General features: G+C 39.5%; 1 protein-coding gene across 4 annotated transcripts in view; it reads left to right on the forward strand.

Annotated features, from left to right (window-relative positions):
* Window positions 1-25,400, forward strand: part of LRRC56 (leucine rich repeat containing 56) — a 59,401-nt gene that overhangs the window by 10,998 nt on the left and 23,003 nt on the right. For all 4 annotated transcript variants that reach the window (XM_082760605.1, XM_082760604.1, XM_082760606.1 and 1 more), the window contains 3 exons: window positions 1,354-1,518; window positions 11,062-11,149; window positions 17,978-18,038. In XM_082760605.1, coding sequence (XP_082616731.1) covers window positions 1,354-1,518; window positions 11,062-11,149; window positions 17,978-18,038 — 314 coding nt within the window. The remainder of the gene's footprint in view (window positions 1-1,353; window positions 1,519-11,061; window positions 11,150-17,977; window positions 18,039-25,400) is intronic.

A 25,400-nucleotide genomic window follows, 5' to 3' on the forward strand; every position in this document is an offset into this window, starting at 1 on the left:
TTGGTTCCTCTCTTCCTAATGCAGGGAGGTACTGCAGGGAGAGATTTGGGGGATTGTTAGCTGTTCTTCTTCAGATAAGGGCTACTACTTTTTTCTGACTACTGAGTCTTTCGGATTTCTCTTGCCTGGGTGGAGATGAAGGCTTTTGACTGGACATGAGTAGTGAGAAAAGTCATCAGAGAATCACAAGGTGGTTTGGATTGGAAGGGACCTTGAAGACCATCTAATTCCAACCCCTACCAGCCCAAGTTGCCCAAAGCCCCACCCAGCCTGGCCTTGAACGCTTCCATGGATGGGGCATCCACAGCTTCTCTGGGCAACCTGTGCCAGTGCCTCACCACCCTCTGAGTAAAGAAGGTGGTAATTCTCAGCTCTCAGCCACCAGTGAAACCTCATCAGCCAGTTATAATTAGCTTGATTATTTAATTACTTTTCCAGCACTAAGAAAAGGTATTGCCTCACAGTGGAGAATTGGGGGGGAAACTGCAGGTGTCTCTTGGCTGAATGAGGAGGCTTTTTGTAGTCTAGCCTGTTGTTGATACAGCAGTGTTTCCAGCTGTGATGCTTCCTTGCTGCCAAGTAATAGTAAATAGCTGTATAAATCATAGCAATGCTTGTACCGTCTGGGTACAGCTGACTGCTTTTTGACTCGAGCTGGTATACATATGCTTAGTCTCTTAGTTCAAAGCTAATCGTTAATATTTCTGTAAAAGGAATAGATTCAGAAAAGGAAGAATAAACACTTTTGAAGTGTTTTGTCTTCAAACTCTGGATTTCATTCCTCACTTAAGGCATACACAGCTCTGTTTAAATTATACTTTATTTTTTTCCAAGGCTCCCTTCAGAACTAGCAGTCAGTAGCCATGGCCTGAGCAACCTCAGTATCAGCGCATGTATGTTTACCTTAGGCAAGGAAATGTACACTGCTGCTATATGTGCTGCCTACGGGCAAAGCTCACAGGGCTGGAGAGAAGTAATGATGTCTCCTGGTGCTGACATTTGCAGCCTGAAGCCCAGCAGAGTTTTGCTGTGTGCTGCTGGCATTTCTAAGAGGGGATGGGTATCGGAAGCTGTAGGTATGCCATTGGCTTCTTGTACAGCTGCAAAAGATAGTTTGCTGTAAAAGCTCGTCGTAGGCTGGACAAGGCAGGGCTATGATAGCTCATGAGGGTGAAGAAAAAGAAGAATACATCTGATGTGGTGCATTGCATTGAGTTGTTTCTGATTACAGAATCCTTTGTCTCTATAGGCACTAACTTGTGACAAGAATCAAAATAGCGTTTACTAAAAATAAATGTTTTTGCTAATAAATACAGGCAAAAATCAGCCTATTTGTTATCCTTATATTCAAAGCATATCAAGATGGAACTGAAGAGGAATCCTGGCAGAGCTTCTCGTCCGGCTTCAGCTGCAATCCGGGTGACTGACTTGAGTTGGCGAGGTAACCTAAATCCCTGTCCACTGATTAAGGGTGGTGGAGAGCTACTTATGGATGAATACCTTTCCCCCAGGAAACTGGTGAGTAGACATCCAATGATTTAAAGAGAAAAAAGGAAACTGGCATATAAAGAGCTCTATTAACATAACCTTCCAGCAGCTCTTGTGATGATTGCAGATTGTCGCATACTTGACAGACTTCTGCATAAAGTAGGTTCTGTCTTATGGAAATTTATCAAATGTTTGTCCTCCTTTCTCCTTGTTTCATATAAAAATATGCCCAGCGTGAATGCTACTGTCTTTATTGCCAGTTTTCTTGAAGCAGCGTGAAGAAAAGTATTGGTAGTACAATTATAATTTAAAACAGATCTTGTTAATGCTGTCTGAAGTACCTTCAATGTTAGCATTAGAAAAAGCTTCTTACATGAATCTTGTTCTACAGATTGAAAATGTAACTTTAAAAGGGCAACTTTTTTTCTGAATTAGTGAAATCCTCTGTCCTGCTAAGAAGCCAATTAAAATATTCTGCAAGTGTTGTAAACATTTTCTATATTTATCAAAGTGTGAGGTTTCAAAGTGCATTTGAAAGCTGTGTTCCGTTTTGACAAGGGGAAAATTATTTTGGCATGCAGCTTGTTGAATGAGAGTTATGTGTGGAAATGTCTAGTAAAGGAAGATCTTCTTGTATGTTGTGCTGTACTTGCTCAGGACTAATTAAGGGTGGAATCCTTTGGGAGCTAAAAGCTGAGTTGTAACCTTGCTTGGTCCTGCAAGAGGGAGGGAGAGCTAGGAGCAGAAGGTAAAAGGGAGAAGCTGCAGCTTTCCATGCTGCAGAACTGTGTAGAAATTTGTGAAACATGGATGGGGTCAAGGCTGTGTTTCAGATGCTCCCAGAGACTGGAGTGGTGTTCACTGCATCCATAACCCTCTGTGCATTCACATCCTGCAGGGGCCGTGTTCCAGCTGATGTCTCAAACAGCAGGTTTACTTACATGCCTTCCTAGACATTCACCAATCACTATTTTGACTCTGCACTGGAGCTTAGATAGGAAGTTGTTCTCAGAATCTCTCTTCTCTTGGTACCTAACTCTTTTCCTAAGCAAATCACTTTCTGTAGAGTATGTATTTTAAACTCTCTGGAAATAAAATACAGCCTATAACCTTACGATCTATACCATTCACTTTCCTTTGGCCAATGTCAACCGCTGACAACTTCTTGTTTTTTTTTTAAAACTTGGCATGGAGTTTGACCAGTGTAATACGTTTGTGGCCTACAATACCCTGTATAAATCCAATAGGAAGTTCTCAGATTAGTCTGTTTTCTTAGGGCATGAACCAAAGCCCATTAGAGTAACCAAAACAGCTGTCCTTTGACTTCCATAAACTCTGAATTAAACCCTTAGAAAGTTCTTTAGTTGGTAGTGTGTTTTTTTTCCTTTTCTGGAGCTGTGCCGCTTTTAGTTCACAGTAAATTGTAAGTAGAAAAGCATGCTAAGTCAGTGTTACCCAGTTTGTTATTTTGTCATGTTTCATTTTTTATACAGATCAGACATTAAATTCTCCTCCAATTCTAGCCTTTTTCTTAGTACATGAAAGCAAATCTTTACGATTCATGAAATAAATTACCTCTTGAACTTAATCGGGTCTTGCCACTTTAAGATTGTGCATATTAACATTTGTAAGGGATTCACTTACAAAGACTTTTAAATGGCTGCATACTGTCCGAGTAATTTTTCTGGACAAAGTTATCTCCTGGCCCTGGAACCTGACATTTGTGTTGGCATAGACGGGATACTTCCTGTTGAGAGGAGAAATTATATGACATTGTCAAGGAAACATTAACAATGTTTATAGCTTGTTTTAATAACATTTCCAATTTATCTATTCTTTGACCTTTATGTTGATCAAATTGAGACTGCTGCTTCCATAAATTTACTTCCTCTGCACTTTCAAATGTAAAAATAGAGATACTTTTCAAACACTTCAATCTGGAAAAAAAAAAAATCACGTGCGTATTTTTAAAGGAACCACATGCCATTGATAAGCAAATGGTTTGAAAGGATGTTTTGCTTGAATCAACACACTTACAATATCTTCTTGGTTGTCTTTCAGTTGTGAATATTTTAAAGTTATTGATTGTTTTCACTGAAGTGCTCTAAGAAGGAGCTAATAGATTTTTAAAATACATGCTCATTAAAGTTAAATTACTTCACATTCAGATAAGGACATAGGCCCTGTCTGTACCTGCATATTTTACTCATTTTGTCCTTTTTCCAGAGGGATAGCAGTAGCAGTCTCCATTTACTAAAGGAATTATTATTCTACGCTAGCAGTCTCAATTACTAAGGAATTTCAAAAAGGTGTGTGTATTCCTTCACCTTTTTTTCCAGTCGTCAGAGGAGAGCTTGGCCTTGAATGATTCCTTTATAAAAATGCTTTTTCCTTTCTTTTTTGCTGTGTTGAATGCCAAAGCACACGAGACAGACCACTACTCCAAAGCTTGCCCATTTTGCTCTTCTCCACAGCAGACTCACTGTGCTTCAATCTTACACTTGTTCACAAATTCTGTGTGATTCCATATTCTAGTCAGGTTAATAACATCTTCTGTAGCTTTTTGCTTGCTAGTACCTCTCCTGCTGTGATGTCACACTGTGGCCTTTTGTGTTTGAATACTCTTCATCCAAGCTACAGGTCATTTGATGCAAGGGTTGGTATCATTAGCTGTTCTTTTTTATGCTTTCTGCTGGTATCAATATCAATTTTCTGTTGTGCTGTTTAATCTTCATCTATATCAATAGTTGCTCTTGCTTTCCCATTTGTGCATGTGCTATTAATATTTCCAGCTCCCTTCTTTACCTCTTCTTTGTGCTGTGCTTGTGTTATTATCATATGATACAGAACACTGTGATTCTCTGTGATACTAGGGTGAGCAATTTTTTCCCCGTTTTCCCTTTATTCTGAAAACTGGTTATTAATGGAGAATATACTGCAATTAATTTTCAATTTTATTGAGGTTGTGGCATAGATTTCTCATTAAGTATGGAGGAACTGAAATTGAGTTTCACCTGTCTTGACTCAGATTTTTAACTATTAACCCTCCTATCTGTTCCCAGTATTTTGCAAAGGAAGGCTCTTTTCCTGACTTCCACAAGAAGCATTCAACTTCTCGGATTAAACTCATCTTACAGGGTAAAATGATCTTCCAGATATTGTCACGTTATCAAAAGTAATCGCTTCCATTCCTGAACTTGTCTTATCGTCATGGTTTGTATGTGATCTTTAGAGAACAAAGGAAACGTTCTTCTTATTTCGCTATTTATTGATCCTGCTCCAATTAATCATGTTTTTTAAACTTAGGAACATGTGTTCGGAAGTGGTGTTTAGTTTTGTTGCTCAGGAGGTTAGGGTGTATTTCATATGGTATGCACTCATCCTCATGGGGAGAAGAAAATCCTGGAGGGTCCTGGAACAACAGATTGGATTCTTACTGAAATGACTCAATCATTTCCTTTTTTTCCTTGGCAGAAAGTTTTCCTCGCAGTTGTAAGCTAAATGAATTTGAGAAGAAACTGGAATCAAGGGAGCAAGAGCAAAATTTTGCTAATTTTTCTTACATGGAGTCAACAAGATGGACTTAACTGATTTAATTTGGATCTTCTGACTCCTTCCTTACAATTGGGTAATCATTTAAAACTAACGTAACAAAAAAAAAAAAAAAAAAAAAAGCTTCAAAGGGACTTCTGGAGGTCTTCTACTTCAACCTTCTACTACAAGCACAGCTAGTTTGAAAATTAGGTCAGATTGCTCAAGGTAGTAGTAAACATAATATTGTGAATAGGAAAGAAGCTATGAAGCCTCATTTAGTTTCAGAGCTTTCCTTTGGAATGTCCTTCCTAACTACCTTTACTACAGTGAAGGCTTGTACATGAGAGTGCTCGTCCTGCTACTTAAATTCCCATGTTTCATGTCCAAATTATCACATTAGCAGTCTTTATGTACACATATGCATGCCTGTTGTAACAAACAGATTTTCATTTGCATATAGTAACAGCTGCTCAGCTGACAAAATTACAGAACAGAGCCTTGGCTTCTGAGTGGTAAGTGACACTACATTGAAATAATGGTTGCAGCCACTTGCTATGCACCTAATTGCTAGATAGGAGTAAGAATTAATATCAGTGTATGGTATATCCATGTGAGGGGAAAGTAAATCCTTAAACAAATTTGTAGCAAAAATTGATGTTAGGAGTATCTCCCCTCTTAAGTTTGTGATAGTTAGACAGAGATCGCTTAGCAACCTGTAGCATCGGACCCTTAATGGTGGTTTAAAAAAAAAAGGTGTCAGTACTGTGAACCCCCAGCATGGGTCAGGAGCTGGACGTTGACAAGGCAGGGATCTTGTCCCTTGAGCACACAGAACCATTTCCATGACTTGGGGGCTTCAGTATGGGAGAAAAGACATCTTTATTGATCCATCCATCAACAATTAAACTTCACAATTATTATCCTCATCTACCCTTTTTGTACTAGCCAAGAAGATTCCCAAGAAGTTCATCACAGACTGCATGCCAGGCTAATCTCTTCATCTGAGCTGGGAAAAGTGTGTCCTTGTATGTATATGCAGAAAGCAGTGAAATAAAGCTAAATATTGTAATTACAGGCATCTGCAACATGTAACCATTTCTAAAGGAAGATTATATGTAGGACCACAGAGAAGTTCTGTTCCCTTTCATTGAAAATCTCTTGACTTGGAAATACTTAAAACCTCATTAATGGCCTAGTAATTTTCTTCTCAGAAGAAATACGTTGTTGTACTTGTAGCAACATTTATTTATTTTATTTTTTGTGCAGGAAGAGATTATACTTGGATTGGGAATTAGAAATAAAATCCTTGTAAAAGCAATGAATGCATGAATCGACATGAATCTAGTATTTGCATACAGGTGTAGTATTAAAAGAAAATAAGCTCACCACTCAGGAATTCCTGTGCTAGCCAAATTAACCAAGATCAGCAAAATAAACGCACAGCTGGAAATGCTTCTCTGACAGCTGCACGCAACATGCTCTTCAGCAACATATCTACTTTTCTTAGAGTATGTGAAAAATCTGGGAAAGAGCGAAGAAATCAGCTGTATACACCAGCTTTAATTGAACAGATATTATTTGCCAATTAAGGAATTTACAGAGAGGTGCAAGTGGGACTTGAACCGGATTTCCCTGCATCCCCAAGTGCCTATTCTGCCAGTTGGGAAGCTCTGCAAACACAGAAACATTTTTCACTTACAGTTTTTCACAGAATACTTATGTCTTTTCTTGTCAGTCAGAAGAAAAGCTTTCCAAACATGCTCTCCAGTTAGATATTGGCCAGACATTTTGCACAATGAGAAAGGTTTGTGAGCAGTTAAGGAGTTGCTTCATAAAATACTGGCAAAATTATTTACCAATAGCTTTTGCATGATCTCATGGAAAAGAGTTTTCCTCCTATTTTGAAGGAGGTGCAGAAATGTAAAGTGAACTTTGTCCATCTTTGTTTCGCTTCTCATTTAGTCTTTGAAGAATTGTGCATTGCTTTGCCGTGGAAATTCATCCTTTCAAATAAGCAATTTTAGGGTGGAGTGTAACACTCGCTGCACAGAATCAAGTTGTCAGGCCACAAGAAAGATTTTGGTATTTGATTCTTCAGAAAGCACCTGCCTTCTCCTTCTAACCAATGCTCACCTTAGTAGGCAGGTGGCAGGCAGAACTCTCTCTGGACTCGAGCAATCAACCTGAAATTATAATTCATTTTTTCCAGGCATTTTTCTGCTGTAAAATAACTCTGCGTGTATCCAGTTCTCTGCCTAGAGTAGATCCTCGGTCCCTTGCTGCAGCTGTAAACAACACAAGAAATCCCTAGATGGCACAGCGCCTTCATGTCTGTAAGCATTCCTGCAGCACAGGCAGGGAAACCTTCTGTCGCTGGCTGTCAAAACAGCCCGTGGAGCTTTGGGCAGGCGGTCAGGACTTGAAGCCACAGTAGGACACTTCTGAATTAGGGCAGGAGCTTGTTCTAGACCTGGCACAGTCCTAGGAGTGAAGAGCTGCTCAGTGCCTTTGCACCACTTTTACTCACATGGTGCCAGACATCTCTCTGTCCAAGCGGCTCATCCTTGTCAGTGCGTTTGGCTGGGATTTTTTTTACAACCTAATAGCAGTAAAATTCCTCCCAAATATCCTTCCTTTTAGATGTTGCTGCAAGTTCCCGTGCTTTGACATTAAACAGCAGTATAAAAAGGAGATCCTTATTATTTTTTTATTTTAAATGTTTCCATGTCCTTGCCTTAATCTCCTCCATTCCCAGTGCCAGAATTTTAGCTATGACATCCGAGACCTGTCCAGCTGCACCAGCGTGCCAAGAAATGGGTCTGGGGAGTGGGAGTGCCCTAACTGCCCACCCCAGGAGCTGCTCACCACTCAGCCTTCTCTTGAACTGCTGCCCTGACCTTCTGCTTGCCTACCAGCTTGCAGTCACACCTGGGGTTCTTGTGCTTCTAGTGCCGTGCCTTGAAGGGAGCTCATATCCTCAACCTGAGAGCTTTTCGTCTTTCCTCTTTTTTTCTTTCGAGAATCTCCTCAGCATCAGCAGGCAGAAGGACAGTGTTTTTCACGGAGGTGGTTGGAAAAGCAGACCAGGGAAGCGGAGGCTGTGAACACGTGGAGCCTGTTGCATCTGCTTAACACATGCTTCAAGCAGCTATCAATAGTTCAAAGGGCTGCTGGTGGCAGCTAATAACCTTTTACAGCGTTGGAGCAGCAGCTCTGCTTGTTGCAGCACTAAATATTGATGCACTAAGGGACTCCTCTCTCAGCCAGGGGGGAAAGTACAAATAAAGGGTGGATCTGGAAGAGGAAAAGGAGAAAAAAGACGGTAGTTCCTAATACAAAGCAAAAGAAGATGGAAATGTAGAAGAGAATATAATCTTACACAGCTTTTATTCTTCAATTTTGAAAGAGGAGGACAAGGAGCAGAGCTGTATCTCTTGTGGTCAGAGCTGTGAAAGGAGGCTGTGTAGGATATTGCAGGGGGAAGGACGGCACAAAGGGAACTTGCAGAGAGCAAAGGAGAAAAGCAAACGCCCCTCATGGTGCCAGGGCCTTCTGCTACTGTACTGACAAAGTATATGACCCAAAGCTTATTACGTGTTCTGAGACCTCTTTCTGTTCTGTCTTTCAGGAAAGCAGGTACTCAGGCTACTTTGATGGGAATGAGGGAGGTGTTTTTTAAGGAGTTGGCTTTAATGACAATAAGTTTGCATCTAACTTCAGCAATTCGAGTGCATGGTTGTGTACCAGGATGTCAGCTAGCTCTCATTTCTCATGTGCTGTCATGCTAAATGACAAACTGTCATCTGCTGAAAAGAATTGCTGCAAAGTACGGCTTGCAGTGAAGGACCTTGTGTTTACTTGGGGGAGAAAACTGTCTGTAGCTGGTAAGCTTGCTGCTTTGGAAGAAGAAAAACAGTTCTTCTGAGGACCACACCTGGGGCTAGAAAGTAAATTTCGGGATGCCACTGAGCTCTGTCAAGTTTTCGCCTTAGAGCTTTGTTTCTTATGCTCTAGTGTGGTGGCAAGAAAGTCCAGAAACTTTCTTAGGCTCAGCCTGCTTAAAATCACACTGTAAAAATTCATATTAAAAATAATTTTAAACACAATGTTTTAAAGGTGATTCAGAAGCAAACAAAGATTTGGGATAATTCTATTTCTCAGGAGTCCAATTCAAGGCCTCACAGAGGGAGCCAGGTTTTCAAAGAGGGCTGCTCAGCTGTTTCAGGAAACCATGCCCTTCTAAACTGTCATCTCAGCTCCACTCAGACTGTTTTGGTCCTTTGTTTGTTAGGGGATGTGGAGCCATTTGAGTGAATGAAATTGCAGTCACTTGTGAGCAATACAAATTTTACTTGATGAGCGGGAATGTTGCAACTGCCCTTTTTCCCTACAAAAATGAACTACATGTTCTTGCGGTTATTTTTTCCTCCCCAAACTCATAAACAGAGGTGGTCCTACACACATTCTCTTCTAATGAATCATTTCCCCCTTATTAGTGTTGGTCTCCAGATGAAAACAAGCTAAAGTATGTTGTAACTTTCTAATAGTAAGAAAAATTATCTCCCATAGGTAGAGATTATTTAACGTGAAGGAACAAAGTCATTCAACAGAGTGGCAAAAGGCAGGTGACAATACGTCTTGCCACCTGTGTTCTTGGTTGTAATGCTGAGGAGAAACTCAACAAAATCAGCCATTTCTTTGAAGCAGACTTTTTTAGCTGTAAGTCCTAACTCTTCTGGCACAGAAAGGTGAAAATCTAGCAGCTGTATCACTATCTGTAGCCTCAGCTCTTTCAGGCAGTCACAGTGACCTAAAGCCTTGTTCTCATCCCTCTGGAGTATTTCAGATCCTTCCATGAACCAGTAACCCATCAGGAAAAAGGGGCAGAGTTCCCTCCTGGTCTATTTAATTAAATTGGTTCAAGAAGGATTCACTGAGCACCCAAAGCTGATGCAAATGAAGCAGTGGGACAAGTAGTGGGGAAGAAAGGAGGGAACGGGGGATGAGAGCAATCTTCTGGCAGTGGTAACACATGAGAGGGTTTCAACTGCTTGTGGAATTGCAGCCTGGGACCATAGGACTTCACTGCAGTTTTCATTGGCTGCCCTAGAGCTTCCCTCTCTCATTTGTGAATAATTTCTGCTCGTTTCTGTCGTCATGCTTACCTTTGCCAAGTAGGTCACATTACTGAGTGGGCTCGCTCAGGCTTTTCCTTTGGAAAGTGGCATGCCAGGATTTTGGTTCAAGGCTCTCTCTATCATTTGTTGTGATTAAGCTAGCAAACAGGTAGTCTCAACTGACCCTATATTAAGTACAGAGCAAAATCTGAATGTATGTGTCAATGCCAACTTCAGGATATTTAGGGAAAGAACCTGTGATAGTGAGTTGGATTCACACACACCCTTGCTTACTGCAGCAGTTGACCATATCACGAAGGTTTTGCAAAAACAAAAGGTTTTGGAGGCTTCCATTGACATTGCCTAACTCTCTTAAAAGAAATTTGTAATTCTTGTAATTACTGTTGTGTTCTACCAGAAAAGCAAACCTTTTAAGACCATCTTGAGCTAAAATTGTGTTCTCTTATGATAGTTTCTGATCAAAACACATTACTTAGCCTTTTACAGAGTTTTACTGTCTAGCACCTTTTTGATTAGAGGTGACACTATGATAACATATCTTATCTGCTGAGGATTTGTACAAGATTTACAAGTTTTTACAAATTTACACAAGTTTTAAAGTATGAACATGTAGTTCAAATTAATTTAATTGGCATGTAGGTCTTTTGTTTTGCAGCTTGAATATAATGCTCAGCCTGGATTCTGTGAGCAATGTAGAATTTATATGAAATTGGAATAATTCGGAGCTACTAGAAAGAAAGATCTTTGAATGCTAAATTTATTTTGATGTGATCACGTCTAGGCATTTTGACGTGGAGCACATGCTGACACAGCACAGCTTGAAAGCCTTTGTACACCTTTTTCCTCCTGTATCTGTTTTTCTTTCATGAGAATACACATATATCTCTGCTTATATTTACAGAAAGCTTTGACAGGGATAGATGATCTGCAGCAAGTGAAGGCCCTAGAGATGCGAGTAGATACAAGAGAGAACAGCTTGGGGAACTTCGGTAAGAAAACGATTTATCCTCTGCTTACTTTCTCAAATTTTCCTTTATTGTATCTTAGCAGGACTGGGGACTCAGAAATCAGCAGCTAGTGTGAAGTACTGTCCTGCTAGGGAGTTCTTGATCTCCCTTGTATCTCTCACTTGATCACTGTTTCCTTGTGTGAGGCACTACATAGGACTGAACGCTACAGCAATGGGATGAGTGACACCACTTCTGTCTAATGCCAATTAATTTGAACAAATTCTTCACAAATGACATGCCTCTAAGCCTTAAATGAGCATTTACTGATTACCTTGTCCCCTAGGGTACTTGATGCTACTCTAGCGAGACAGAATAGCCAAAGTTCAGTTTGTCTCCACTGGAAGATTCCCCTGTGGCTGAGATATCGCTAGTAGTATCAGGCTGCTAATATTTGCAGCAGCCTATATTTGCTTCCTGCACTGCCTCATCAAGCTGTGCTGGCAATTGTGCCTGAGGAAGCTCCTCTAGATACATCATCTGATGAGCCCCAGGAGGCCCTAATGCTTGTGATTTGTCTCTGTGTCATCATCTCTGCACTGGAGAAGTAAGAAAGTACTGAAGGAATTCCTTCTATAGCAGAGTTAACACTGAGTATATGAAAGATTTTTCCAGTACTGGCAGTCATTTCTGTCAGCAACATGTAGGCTTTCATCACAGTCAAGTCCATCTTCAGCTACACTGAAGCAGAGTAACTACTGCAGGGTAATATTTTATGTGCCAAATGGAGTCACACCCCTGAAAGTGGGTGCTGGTATTTTCAGACAAGCAGTTCATTTTCCCACGCAGACCACCAAGGTATGCAAGTGACTATAATGTAACAGCTGAACAGCTTTCATGGGCATTTTGATGACAATTTATGAAGAATGGAGAAAGCAAGTGCAATGGGGGGTGGGGGGGTAGAGGGGCGTGGGTATGTCTTGCATTGTACATGCCACTTTATATTGGTTATTCAGTTTATATTGCAGATAGGTCTCTTTATGATAAGTAGTTGGTAATTTAAGGTAAATTACATCTGTTTCTTTCGGAGTTCATGATCAGTCGAGTCATGTTTCCTCCAGTTGATAAGAAAATCTTATTATGTGCTTTCTACTAGTGCTCCAAAGTGGTGCTCCCATTCCTATGTCATTTTACACCAGATGTTACAAGCTAGCAAAATGTCTTACCTTATCTGTGACTTCTGTCATGGGATTATCTTAAATATGTAGTCCCCTCCATTTCTTCTTTTGAACTTTTACCTTACCGCCTCTTACTCCTTATGTGCTCACAAAACATACCACGCTCAATCTTGTAGATTTTCTGAAGTATTACTATAGAAGAAGAACAAAAAAATATGGATATAATTTACATGTCTCTGATCTCTCTTTTTCATGTGTCCTCCATACTTCCCTTTCCTTTCCATTACTGGAATAATTCCCTTTCTTTCTGCTCCTTTGGATAGGTTTTTGCAACTTCTACAGAATACAGAGCACTATTCCCATGTTGCAAACAATTTCCATCTTATGTCCAACTGTTTGCACCAGGAGTTGGACTTTGGAGGCTATAAAGAAAAATAAAAGGCAGCTCTGGGTCCCCACTGCTTGTGAGAATAACAAAACATCAACACTATCCTGTGTGTTTGTTTGTCTTTATGTGCATTACTGACTTTCCCTCCTGTGAAAATCTCTTTGAAAATGCCACCAGATGGCTAGGGCAGAAAGTTTGTCACTTAATGCTTCCAGTGGTTTCCGGTTTGCAGTTTCTCCACAACTTTTCTGGGCAACCTCTTCCACTGCCTCACCACCATTATAGTAAATAATTTCTTCCTTATATCTAATCTAAACATACCCTCTTTTAGCTGGCTTATGTTGAGCTTCTCACCAACCACCACCCCCAGGTTCTTCTCAGGGCTGCTCTCAATCCATTCTCCCCCCCAGCCTGTATTTGTGCTTGGGATTGCTCCACGTCCCTTCCCTCCAGCGTGTCACCACCCCACACAGCTTGGTGTCATCAGCAAATTTGCAAAGGGTGCGCTCCATCCCACGGTCCATGTCACCAGCAAAGATGTTGAACAGTGCTGGTCCCAATATTGACCTGCGAGGAGCACCACTCATCACTGATCTCCACCTGGACATTGATCCGGTTACTAGAATGCACGTAACTCCATGGAACCTCGTAGCTCTTGAATCCCAAATTTACACAGAAATTTTCACTCAAGAAATGTTTTAAACTTCTTGGTGATGCACAGACTGTATCCCAAGCATTGAGGGTCTGCATCTCCTTAGCAAAATTTCCAGAGTGATTTAAAGCTTGTTGCTTTTCTTATAAGCATTCCACTCATGAGATGTGATGAGCTTTACAGTGTAATCTTGTCAACCTTTCCCAATTTGCCAGGACAGCCTTTCCCCAGTGGTGTGACATAGCAGGAAGGAACAGTTATGTTTCTTAGGGACAGGGTGTGGGCTGAAACCCTAAAAGACTAATGTGAAAATGTTCTCATGTGTTCAGTATTAGAATAATGAAAGACTTCATGCCAGAACTTGAAATTGAGTCTTAGTGGGGCTGGGGGCAATTGCTGAAATCTCTAGCTATTTGTTTTCGGTGCACCTTGCTGAGTGACAGGCACAACATTGAACCTCCCTGGCAAGTCATATATCCAGCTTTGTGGAATTTGGATTTACTTCTGTGTTCTCTAACTGCATGTAGGCTTCAGCTTGTACTCAAACAGATGGGCTGTTTCCTTTTTATTAGCTTATCCCTTCAGTTTTGATTGCTGACAGATCTGGGACCGTTTTCATGACCAGCTCATAGAAATCCCTGTTGAAAGTAATGGTGGGATATAGTCATTTAAGACACTACATAGTTCTCTTATTTCTAAGTGATTTTAATAGCTACAAATCAAGTTACCCACAATGCTGTTCCCTGGTACTTATTCAATTGTTGCCTTCTGGCAGCCAGTCTAAGTTGATTATGTGTCTGGAGACCGCTGCTTCCCTTTGGTGAGGCAGCTGGTTTCTGCTGCGAGGGGACTGCAGAAGACTCTCTTGCTGCTCAGCAGAAAGCATTTTATCAAGGAAAAGCTCTGCTAAAGGTTCGGAAATAGGCATATGTTACTTTTCATACAGGGTTGCCTTATCTGTTTCCTTCTGTTCTATTTGTCAATGTTTCTTTGCAAGAGGCAAAGGCAGAAGACGTCCATCGGCAGGCACTGGCAGGATCTGGGGCAGGCCGGCACTGAGGCTGCAGGCACGGCTCCAGCACGTGTTTCTGCCCAAGCTGCCTTTAATTGAGCTGGTATTAACAAGCTTCACTGAGGACATGCAACAGCACAGGGGTAGGCAGCCTCTCCAGGAATCAGAAATACATCCAGCAGTGAATTCATATTAAACCTTATGCTGATGCCTCTTTTTGTGAGGTTGTAATCTCAGGTAGCTAGACTGCAGCTAGCTCGGGTTTGTCTGCAGCTGCTGAAGTCTAATCTCCAGCTATATTGTCCATTTCCCCCCAGAAACGTGCAAAAAGGCACGCTTAGAACATACATGGGAGTAACATCAAGGTGATGTAACTTGATCAAACACAACTTAAGTGAATTAAATAGCCTGCTTAATTTACATATCAGGTTGCTGTTGCTGGAAAAGTGCAGCCTGAGTTCACATGCCTGTTCTGTACTGTAATGTCATCAAAACACACAGGTTCCCTGATGCCAAAGCCAGCATTTGTCAGTCCTTTCTTCTGCATATATTTTGCAGTAGGTCATACTCCAGGAGGCTTAGCAAGTCAAGCCAGGATGATTTTTTGCTAACAACAGAAAAACAATATACAAGGTGTTGCCTGAAGAATGCATTGCAATATAAACAACAAGTGCAATTAATATACGTATTGTAGCTTCTGGAGTATAATTAAACCAGCAACCTGCCTGCTTTCTCGTTAGTCCTAATTAGTTATATAAATGTCACCTGCTATACTAAGGCAGCTCAGAGAGATATCTTCATTACTACTCTACTTGTGAAGTGTATTACTTAAGGCAATGCTGTTGAATGTGCATGTATCACTTTTATTCAGCAGTGCAGTTAGTAATCTGAGAATTGCAGTCTCTGGACCTAAATATAGCAGCTCTGAGGTAGGTGTTTGCAGAAGATTCATCTTAGAGAGTAATTAGACTTTACCACAAGAATGCTCGTTGTGTTGGTGGACCAAACTAATTTTCATGAACACATTCTGGGTACTACTTTGATTTAAATGCTGTTTTTGTTTGTTTTAAATAAGTTTGGTTTTGTTTTGTTTCAAAGAAAATGGTATGAAGCACCTACCTTACACTTTGATTTCTTTCAATTCTTTATTCAGTTTTTGCTCCACTGGGATAGTATGGTTGAATAGTTTCACACTTGTGCGTTGTTGCTGGTTGCTAATTTCAAAGCCACATAGCAAAAGGCTAGTGAAAAGGAATCAAAAACAGGAGAGCATTGCTAGCCATTCTGTATTCTCAGATATTCAGACCAGCATTGTGGTCACCAGCACAGTGGGTGACTCTATTTAGAATTTAAATTATATAGTAGGAACACAGTTCAGAATGAGGAATATATTGGTCATACATTACATATCAGTATTTAAAGTTAATCATGTTGGTATTGTAGGGTATCTTTATATTCATATAAGAACGAATTGTGTCCTTGCTCTCAGGAAAGATGCCATGAGGGTTAAAATTAAGAAAATTAGAAATATGTTCTTGTGTTTGTATTGGACTCTTATTTTGTCATTCTTCTTTTACACTTTTTTCTCTGTATTTTAATCTTCTAGTTTCCAGTCTGTATGCAAGGAATTAGAACACAAAAAAACAAGCCAAACAAAAAAAAATCAGTCAATGATTTTTTATCACTGCAGAACATTCATGTATCTAACAGAAAACTTAAAAGAGGGCAAAACCTGTGTAGCTGAAAAAAACATTGTTCGAGTCTTGGTGGCAGATTTTTGCACTGCTGCACATAGCTTACTTTTATTTTAGTCGACTAAACAGCCCGTTAGGGTTTAACACTCTACGAGTTCCCAGGGGTGGCTTGTGCCAAAATACAAGAAAATGTCCGAGATGGGGGATCGTGTTACAGTAATGAAATAACCAGATGTGAAAATTGTCTCTTCAGTCTGTAACGCTGGCTGCCACACCCCACTGCCTATTTGAGTCCTTTAATAGTATTTTTTTTTCCGGAACCAACCCTAAATGTATTCAGTAGAAAGCTTTTTTTCTTGAGCAAGTCTCTCAGTTTCTCTTGAGCTAGCCTTTTTGACATCTTAGTCAAATCTTCTGCTTCATACCACTTTTTAAAACCTGTTTGCTTTGTGATATTTTGCTTTTTAATATTTTGCAATAGCTTTTGCTTGAACCTCACTGGCTTCTGGGACTGAAGAGGCTAGATCCATCTTGTTCTTTCCTGAAATGCTTCAGGAAAAGTCAATTAATCTCTCTGTGCTTCAGGTTTCTTATCAGTAACATGATAGCGATCTTTTTTAATCATCTAGATTTTGATATATTTTTTTTTCTGTGAGGTCTTTCTCAGCACATGGATTATTTCTACAGAAATCTTTGCTTCTGTAGTGTATGTGACTGCTGTGAATAATTAACAGGGATATTAGTATCTCCTCTGTCAGGACTCTGAGGTATTTTGTTGCCATACCTTATAAAAACTTGCTCAACGTGAAAGAGTATGCCTTGCAGGATGGGGTGGTGTGTTTGTAATTTGTACTCTAATTTTTATGTACTATGGAATATGATTAAAAATAAGGCTAAAAACTGCACAATGTGTTTTGAATTTTTAGTGTTTTCTAAAGAGCTTTGCAAAGAAATGAAGTTGTTTCCAGTATGGCATGAAATTCAATATGTGGATTATAATCACTCCCAAATAGCATTAGATAAAGATAATGCTTCTTCTGAAACATGATTTATTAAAATGTTTTTGCCATAAACATTGTTTTTCTGTTTGGGGAAATGGAGTGAACAACATGACCTTCTTTGTTTGCTTTTGAGATCCCACTCCTTTTTTTATCATTATTATTTGTTTTTCTTCTCTTTTTGATCCTTTACAAAGAGCTAGAGATAGAATGTCCTTCTTGCGGACACTGCTAAATCATCCTTGCCAGACAGGGATTAATTAGAGGGCTTATAAAAATATTTAAGAATAGACTTTAGTGTCTTAGTAACAATCCAGTCTGTCTAAAAATGGTGCTGCCTCTTCATGGTGACATATTAAACTGGAGGGTTCTCTGCTAATGGGAATGGGTAAAAATTTGCCCTTGTCAATAGCAAATGTTTCCTGTGACTTGAGATTATATCCAAATTATTCTGAGCTTGGAGGGATTTGGTCTGTGATTTTGGGTCAGAGATAATGTACATAAGCAACCAAAAAAGAAATTGTTTCATAGGAATAGAGGAAGATGTGGATGAAAATAATAATGAAGGAGTACTGCGTTTTTCATAGATATGAAACTTCTACAGTTGAATAGTGAACAACAAGGATTATGGGTTAGAATGAAAAAAAACAGTCACCATGAAGCCAGTTTTTGTTGTTGTCTCTCTGGAAAGGTGCTGTATCAGGATTGTCAGAAAGGGGTCCAAAAATTATAATTCAGTAGTCAAGCTGACAATACATATCTGTTGCAAAAATGCAAAGGATGAAATATTTCCTGAGTGAAATAATCTCATTAATTTTCTTAGAAGAGGTCCAGCACAGATCTGGCAGAAAATGCATGTAAAATGAGATGCTTCAGTGTGTAACTGTCAGAACTTTCCTTTATTCTACTACCAGGTGTGCAAAATGATTCTTTATTCTCATCCTGTAGGTGCCTATCTACCTAATCTGAGAGAGCTGAAGTTGAACAATAGCTTGCTTGTAACTGTGAGGTAAGAAATGAATGATAACTGAAACAAATATATAAAAAAAATAACAGCCCTCAATTTTATTTAAATGATAAAATCTTCATTTATGCTGCTTTCATTTCTTCCACTTCCACATGCCATTATAATGGATTAGGCCCAGAATATATGCTCTGCAACCTCCTAAATTTAAGGATAGAACCTAAGCTGGAACAAATCAGTGTCGCTGCAGTGATGCCAATGAATTACCCTCTGGTCTGACACCAGGAATGTTCCTGCCATGCTGAAGTCCATGGAAATTTGCTGTAAATTTGAAAGGCACTAAGATTTCACCTCTTGTGCGTGCATGCTTGGATTTCAGTGTGTTTCAGCCCTTGGGCTTTTATTGTGCACAGTAGTCTGTCCTATGCAGGTCAGACCAGTTCCTCAGCTGATGAAAATCTTCACTTGATTGAAGTCAGTGGAGCTGGGTTTACTGAAAGCTGCTGTGAAGCTTCATCTCCATGGCTTGCTGAGCTCCATGAGAGCATCACATATTTGCTCCCAGAGAACTGGGGAACTGGGAGGCGTGGGAAGGTGTAAGTGAAAACCTTCTCAATGAGAAGGCAGAACTGTCTTCTTTCCCCCATTTTGTTGTTTGTTTTACCCTTGATAGTTAATGTGTGATGGAGAAGTTCAGTTCATGTCAGGAAAGGGCTGTGTAAAAGATCATCTTTATGTTAAACAGGTCTGCTGTCTGGCTTTGCGTTGCTATCTACTAACTTTGTGGAAAAAAGTAGACATGTTACTAATTCTTGTTGGGGAGAACATGTTCCCTAATGGAAAGCAGCAAGAAATCCTTCTCTGTCCCATACATCATCACTAAAGTAGCTAACAAACTTTCATTTTTTATTACTGGTGATCATTATTAAGATCTTTGACTGAGCTTGTACTAGTTGCTAGAAGGAAAAAAATGTAGAAGAAAATTGAGCAGATTTGATCTGACAGCCATTATGAGAATGGATAACCTGGGCTGTCATTTGTTCTGAGTCAGAACACAAACTGCTTCTCAATCATAAATATCCTTTTAAAGAGAGGCTTTGAATAAGCGGGAAAAAATCTACAGATAATAGTCTTTACAAATGCTACTTTATCATTCAGTTGTTACACTTTGATCATATTTTCCCTTGTTCTGATGATGAGATGAAGTATTTGCAGTCTAAATATTTTTTTTTTCCACTTTAAAATCTGTAACGTGGAAAAGCGATGAATCTACATTACTGCAAATATTTTAATGGCAACCAACCCTTGCTGGAAGCATGAAATTGCTCAATTTCTGTGCAGTAAGTAGTGAGTGAAGGAATTCTATTTTTGACAATATCAGAAGACATTATACTAAAAAGAAAAAAAATGGTTTGGTCCAAAAATCTGTATTCAATGGAAAATGTTTTAACCATTTATGTTAGTAATGAATGCAGGATGCAGTTCAGGAAAACTTTTGAATATGACCACCTAATTTATTAGACTTAAGGCTGCAGCAGGATTTTGCACCTTTCTTTGTATTGCAAGTCTAACTTTTTCCATGAGAAGATTTTGCAAACCGTCTTCTATGAGAAAATATGCCTCTGGCACTTGCTGCAGGTAATGTAGGCTCTTGAGTTTTGATTTGATCAATTATAATGTTGCTATGTTTTGGCTTGAAGTCTGTTATTGTGACAACTCCCAGACACACAGATTCCAAGCAAGGTCGCCTTTAAATACATACCCTCCTTTAAATAAGCATGCTTTCTATGTGCCAATTAAATGCAATTTTAGGGAAACAGGTAAAGGAAGAACAAGAATCTGGTAACTCTCCCAGTCCAGAGCTCAGTCAGTGCAGGACAGGAGCAGCTTTCATTTATTAGTTCCCATCTTCGACAATCTGTCACTGATGAACATAGATCACTTAAGGGCACAGCCTATGATGCAAGCACAGCCTGAGTACTTGAACTTTGTTTTTGGATGTCTGTATCATGTCAGTTTAATACCCATTAATGTAACGTTGCTGTCATGGCAGTAGCGATGTCTGCTACAGCTAACGTGGCGTAGCTGCTGCCATTCTAATGGGCTGTTTCCAGTTACTCAAAAATGTTTAAAAAGCTTATTTCCAAATTAAAATTGTTGATGCTTGAACTTTGCCCAAAAGCTGATTATTCTGTCGTATTCAACCAAACCCATGTAACTGATGGTTTTGAGGATGACAGAAGAATGTTCTTCCTTCTCAGGAAAAGTAATTCCTGTAAACTTTCTTGGGGATAAGGTCAGAATCATTGTGGCTGTAATTTGAAAATGGGCAGCAGATAACAGGAAATGTCTAGCAAGGACAGACTGTAGAAGATTGGTCTGTTTACTGAAAAGAAGGTAGGAAAGAAAAGCAGGCAAAAGATTGAGAGTGTTTGATGTATACTCAAGATGTTAAAAGTGAACATTCTTTTCATGCTATCTTACATGAGAAAATATAATGAAGCATTATGAACAAAAGACTATCTGTGTATGCACGAGTGGGTAGCAATATGGGAGACCTGCTTTTTGTCATTTGTTTTGTTCTCTCCTGTAAAGTTTTCTAATTATTTTAGGGTGAAAAAGAATTAAAATACCTCTTTTCAAATTTAAAATGGGAAAATTGTTTTTGATGGCAAACAGCAGATAGCAAGGTGCCAAAATAAGGATTTATGATCCTTGCTTTAGTCACAGATTTTTGTTATTTTTTTTTTTTTTTTGAAATGTTTTGTCCTGTTTTTTCGTGGTAATTCCTGAAGAAGCTCTGATGCTATTGATTGGGAATGTGGTTGAGCTGCTTTACCTGTGAATTAATGGTTCCCCCCCACCTCCACCTGAAGTTACTTTTGAATACTTGAAACTTAAAGGCTATATATAAGTGTAGGATATCGTTATCAACCATTTCATTTAATTCATAAGGAAAATATATCCAAGTTTATTTGCTGATAACCCACTTTGGCAGTTGAAGGGGAACATCTTTTTTTGGCTTTTTCTGGGTTTTTGTTTTTTAGTGGCCTTTTGCTAAAGGGGAACAGCTCTGGAATACTCAGTGTACTACGGAAAGAAATTACTTCAGACTCTTGTTAATTTTCTGAATTGCACTAAGTTTATTAGGTCCCCATTTGGTGACCTTTGCCCATCTGCTAGCAGCCAAGAAATTCTCAATTTATGAACTGATAATTGAGGACAAACATGGAACCTGTTCTGAAGAGAGTGCATCTTAAAAACCGCCTTTCTTTTGTGATGACACACGGTCCTTCTCTTGCTAATGTTTCCAGTAAAAGAGCTATATTTCAAGGCCAATGGAATTATTCCTTCTGCTTTGGCATATCTCCTGTATATTTTAATCCGATTGCTTTTATTCTTAATTCAGGAATGAATTAAGAGATATGTTTTAAAATGTTTGATAAAATCTCTATGAAAGGGCTTTTAAATCAGATATGGGAATCTCAGGACTTGGTTCCCATAAGGTTATAGCAGAAGCTGTTTCACCAGCTGAAGCACATTTCTTCCAGTTCAGCTCTGTGCATGGCAGCTAGCAGAGGACTGGGCTGCTCCCAGGGCTACTTAAGCAACAGTTTATAAAAGAGACTTCTTGAATTTCAAGTGAGATGAAAACCGACAGGGACAAAATAAGTATGAGGGTTATACTGAAGGGAAAGGAGTTTTCCTTCATCCAGATACAGTTTACATTTCTTCCCTGTGGTCTGCATTGTATTCAGTCTTGAATTGCTCTTGCCCTATTGCAAAAAGACTCCCCCAGAACGAGAGGGTGTTAATCTTGGGCAATTTGGGTCAGTAAGTCATCAAGGGAGAGCAGAAATGAGAGAGAGAGTTGTTGTGAAGGTTAAAATGAGCAAGGTGCAGAGTGCATGCAAATTTGTCAGTGCCCATGCTTTTATTCTGAGTGTTAAGATAGATATATGTATTTTACCACCAGCTCCAGGGGCCAAGACTGGCTTCATTGGAATCTGTGTATTCACTTTTTGAAAGGTTTCAAGCCCTCTTGACTGTGAAAAGATAAGTGAAAATGTGAAACGAGTGGCTTGAGTTGAGGGTATTGTTGATGATTTCATGACTTCAAGCAACCAGAACCAAACTAATTCTTTCTTAACTGGGGGCAAGGGCTTTAAAGCCAATGTTTAAAAATACCTTCATGACTTCAGTCAGGATCTTCAGGAATTTGCAATTAGCAATATTACACCCTGGTGCTCATCCAACAGAGAGTTTAGGCAAATGCTCACCTTTTAAAGTTGCAAGAAGTTTGACTTCGGTGAAACTGCTTGCCAGCTAGGACTGAACGTTATTCTAGGTGCTTTGTGGGACCTGGAGCAAGTTGCACCATCCCATAGCAGGCTCATCTGTAACAGAAATAACCCCAAAACTGAAAGTGCTGCTGATGGAGTGTCTGAGCATCTGCTATTCTTTGGATAGTTTTATCTCAAACAGATGTTATGGGACATCATTCCCTTTAATCTTTTTTTTTTCTTCATCTTTCTTACTTATTCCTTTCCTTGCTATTTTTTCTCTAGTTTCCTTCTTGCTCTTCCAGTCTTTTTTTTTTTTTTTTTTTTTTTTTTTTGCAATGAGGGAATTTTACGTCTGATATGTATGACATAGGTACTATGTATAAATACCTACCATTTTTTGTGCAACAGAGGTCAGCATTGCTGAGATAAAATTCCAAAATATTTTCTAAAATAATTCCAGATACTTAGTTTGTGTTAAACATGCCAGTGTTTGTCAATGTGTGATCTGTTTGTATGACAGCAGTGCCTAGAGTGTTTAATCAGGGTACTGTTGCATTGTGTTGTGCTGACACACACAGTCAGAGAGCTGCTGCTCTGCTTTGGTCTGGGTGAATCTCTGTCCTTATTTCAGTGCCTACAGCAGCACTGTTTGCTTTTCAGCATGGAAAAAGCATTTATTTTCAAATGCAAGTTAGTTTATTTTATAAAATGTTTCTTTTGCTGCTTTTGTATAGCCAGCCTGAAAGTCTTGCAGCAGTTAAGGTTGCTGTGAAGTCAATCTTAAGAATATATTCTTTGAGAACTCAGTGTGCTTGCCAGGAGCTACGAAAGAAAGCATTTGAGTTGAAACTTAATCTCTGTATTAATAAGTCTTCTCTGTATTAATGTCTGCGCATCCCTGGGAATATCATAAAACTTGGCAAAACTCCTGTGACCTCAAGTTTTATTTAGCAGTGATGGGTTTAAGTATTCATATTATTGCTATTAAAAAAATAATAATCATGATTTTGGGATAGAAATGCAGCTATTTTTAATTGACTGGATTATTTTCAGTAAAGCACAGTTAGCCAGTCTGTGTTAAGTCCTAGCAAAACCTGATTGCTTTGAGCATTTACCAGCATTTACCACCACTCAGGTGGTTGAAATCCTCTTATTTTCCCCTTTTTCCTTGTACAGCTTCCTCTGGGGTCACCTTCATTTGGCATTGTCCAGCCAAGAGATGTGGCTCACCTTGAGGTGAGCACTCAGTGAGCTGAGGATGTGCTGACAATACAGTGCTTTCCAGGACAGCAGACTAGAGGGGAGATGATGGGCGTTTTTCAGCTTTTCTCTTCTCTTAAGAAAGTCTGAGGATAGAGGCATCCTGCCTTCCTTCTCTGGCATTTGAGGATGCACAAGTGCTCCCACAGAAAGAATCCAGCCTGTACTTTCTCAAGTTCAGTGAGCAGAGAGAAGTGCATACAACCACACCTTTAAAAGCCACGTCTCTGGCTCTCACTATTTGTATACTATTTCTTTTCCTCATCCTTTTCCAAGAAAATACATGAATAAAAGCTTTTATCATTTCCAAAGAGCACCTTTGAAATTCTACATTAACCACTATTGCAGTCTTACAAGCATTGTTTGTGTGCAAGAATCATCTAGCTACGTGCTGATCCCTTCTAGTGAATGAGAACCTTTTAGGGGATCACAAACTCACCTGATTCAGGGCTTATGGGGGCATCCTTACTCTTTGAACCAACTGGAGATAGCAATGGCAGCAATTTACCCACAGACTAGAGGGAATCAAATGGTTTTGTGGCTGAGCCACTGGACCAGGATTTCAAAAATACAACTTAATTATGGGGTTAGCTATTGTTTCTACTGTGGGAACAGGCTAGCTGCAGAAATTCACCATGTTTTTCAATCTCAGTCATTTATTTTATATATTACTCAGGGGCAGACACAGTCTTTTCATGAGTTATGTGCAAGGCTTTTCCTGATGGGATCATGATCTCGGTTACATGCTCTGGACGCTACTATAATATGATAAATAAAAATGTTAGTGGTATCAAGTAGATTTCTGGCAGCAAATAAATGCTTTCCATGCCCTGTTATTAGGGTTTGCAGCTGCTTTGTTTCAGATGTCAGGGCTGGAGATTGCTTATGAATATATACACCTAAGTGATTGTTTTATTCAGTGATAAGAAAGAATGGTTATAACCACCATCTGAGAAAACCCAAAGAACTGGGTTGGGAAGCAGCAGTAATTACACCATTGCTGGTGGAGCTATCCAGGCTCCATAGTCTCTTTATCAGCTGTGGTCCAAGCAGCCATCAGGAGGGGTTGGCCTCACAAGTATAGGCAGGAAAATAATGTTATTGTCAGTGCAATGTGTTTGCAGGTTGCTTTGATTCCCTCCATCATGAGAGTTGCTTGTCTGCAGCTTGTTGGTTTGGACTTTTTTTGGGGAAAGAGAAGAAATAATTGGGTTCAATGGAAAATGGTGGTCTTGGAATGCAAGGTAAGTGCTGATTTGAAAAAGGGAAGGGTGGGAGGAGGAAATGAAGCTATTTGATTGTATTCATCAGTTGGTAACTGCCAAGCAATAAGTATACACAATGAAGAAATAAATAGGTTTTCATTGCACAACCGGTTCTTATAATCTAATTTCTATCAAGTATTCTCCATGTGGGATTTGATTTAGTTATTCTTATTTTCTGTGGATGCATTATTGCACACTGAGGGCCTGTTGCTATTTTTCCATTTGCACGCTTCTTTCTCTGTAGATTTATTTCTTATTTGCTGTTTGGCAAAGTTGTATCGCTTTGCCCTGAGATCATTGCAAACTGCATCAGGTCTCTCTGGGATGGATCAATACCTGCAAGAAGAAATACCAAAATGCCTTCATGTTTTAGGAAGTGAGATTTGGGATTCAGCTAGCAGGCATAACGCATGCACAGTTGTCCCTCTTTGCCTTAAGCTGCACTGCTTGTTTTTCACATGGAGAAGCTGAAGACAAAAGTTTGATAGTGAAACCTTCCACCCACTTTCAGTAACAGAAATTTTAGGAAGGATTGTGCATTTGACAGACCATTTGTACATTTCCTAGCTATCCTATCAATCTTTCCACAGACAGTG

Source organism: Aythya marila (genome assembly GCF_965140915.1).
Source record: "Aythya marila genome assembly, chromosome: 5".
Lineage (NCBI taxonomy): Eukaryota > Metazoa > Chordata > Aves > Anseriformes > Anatidae > Aythya > Aythya marila.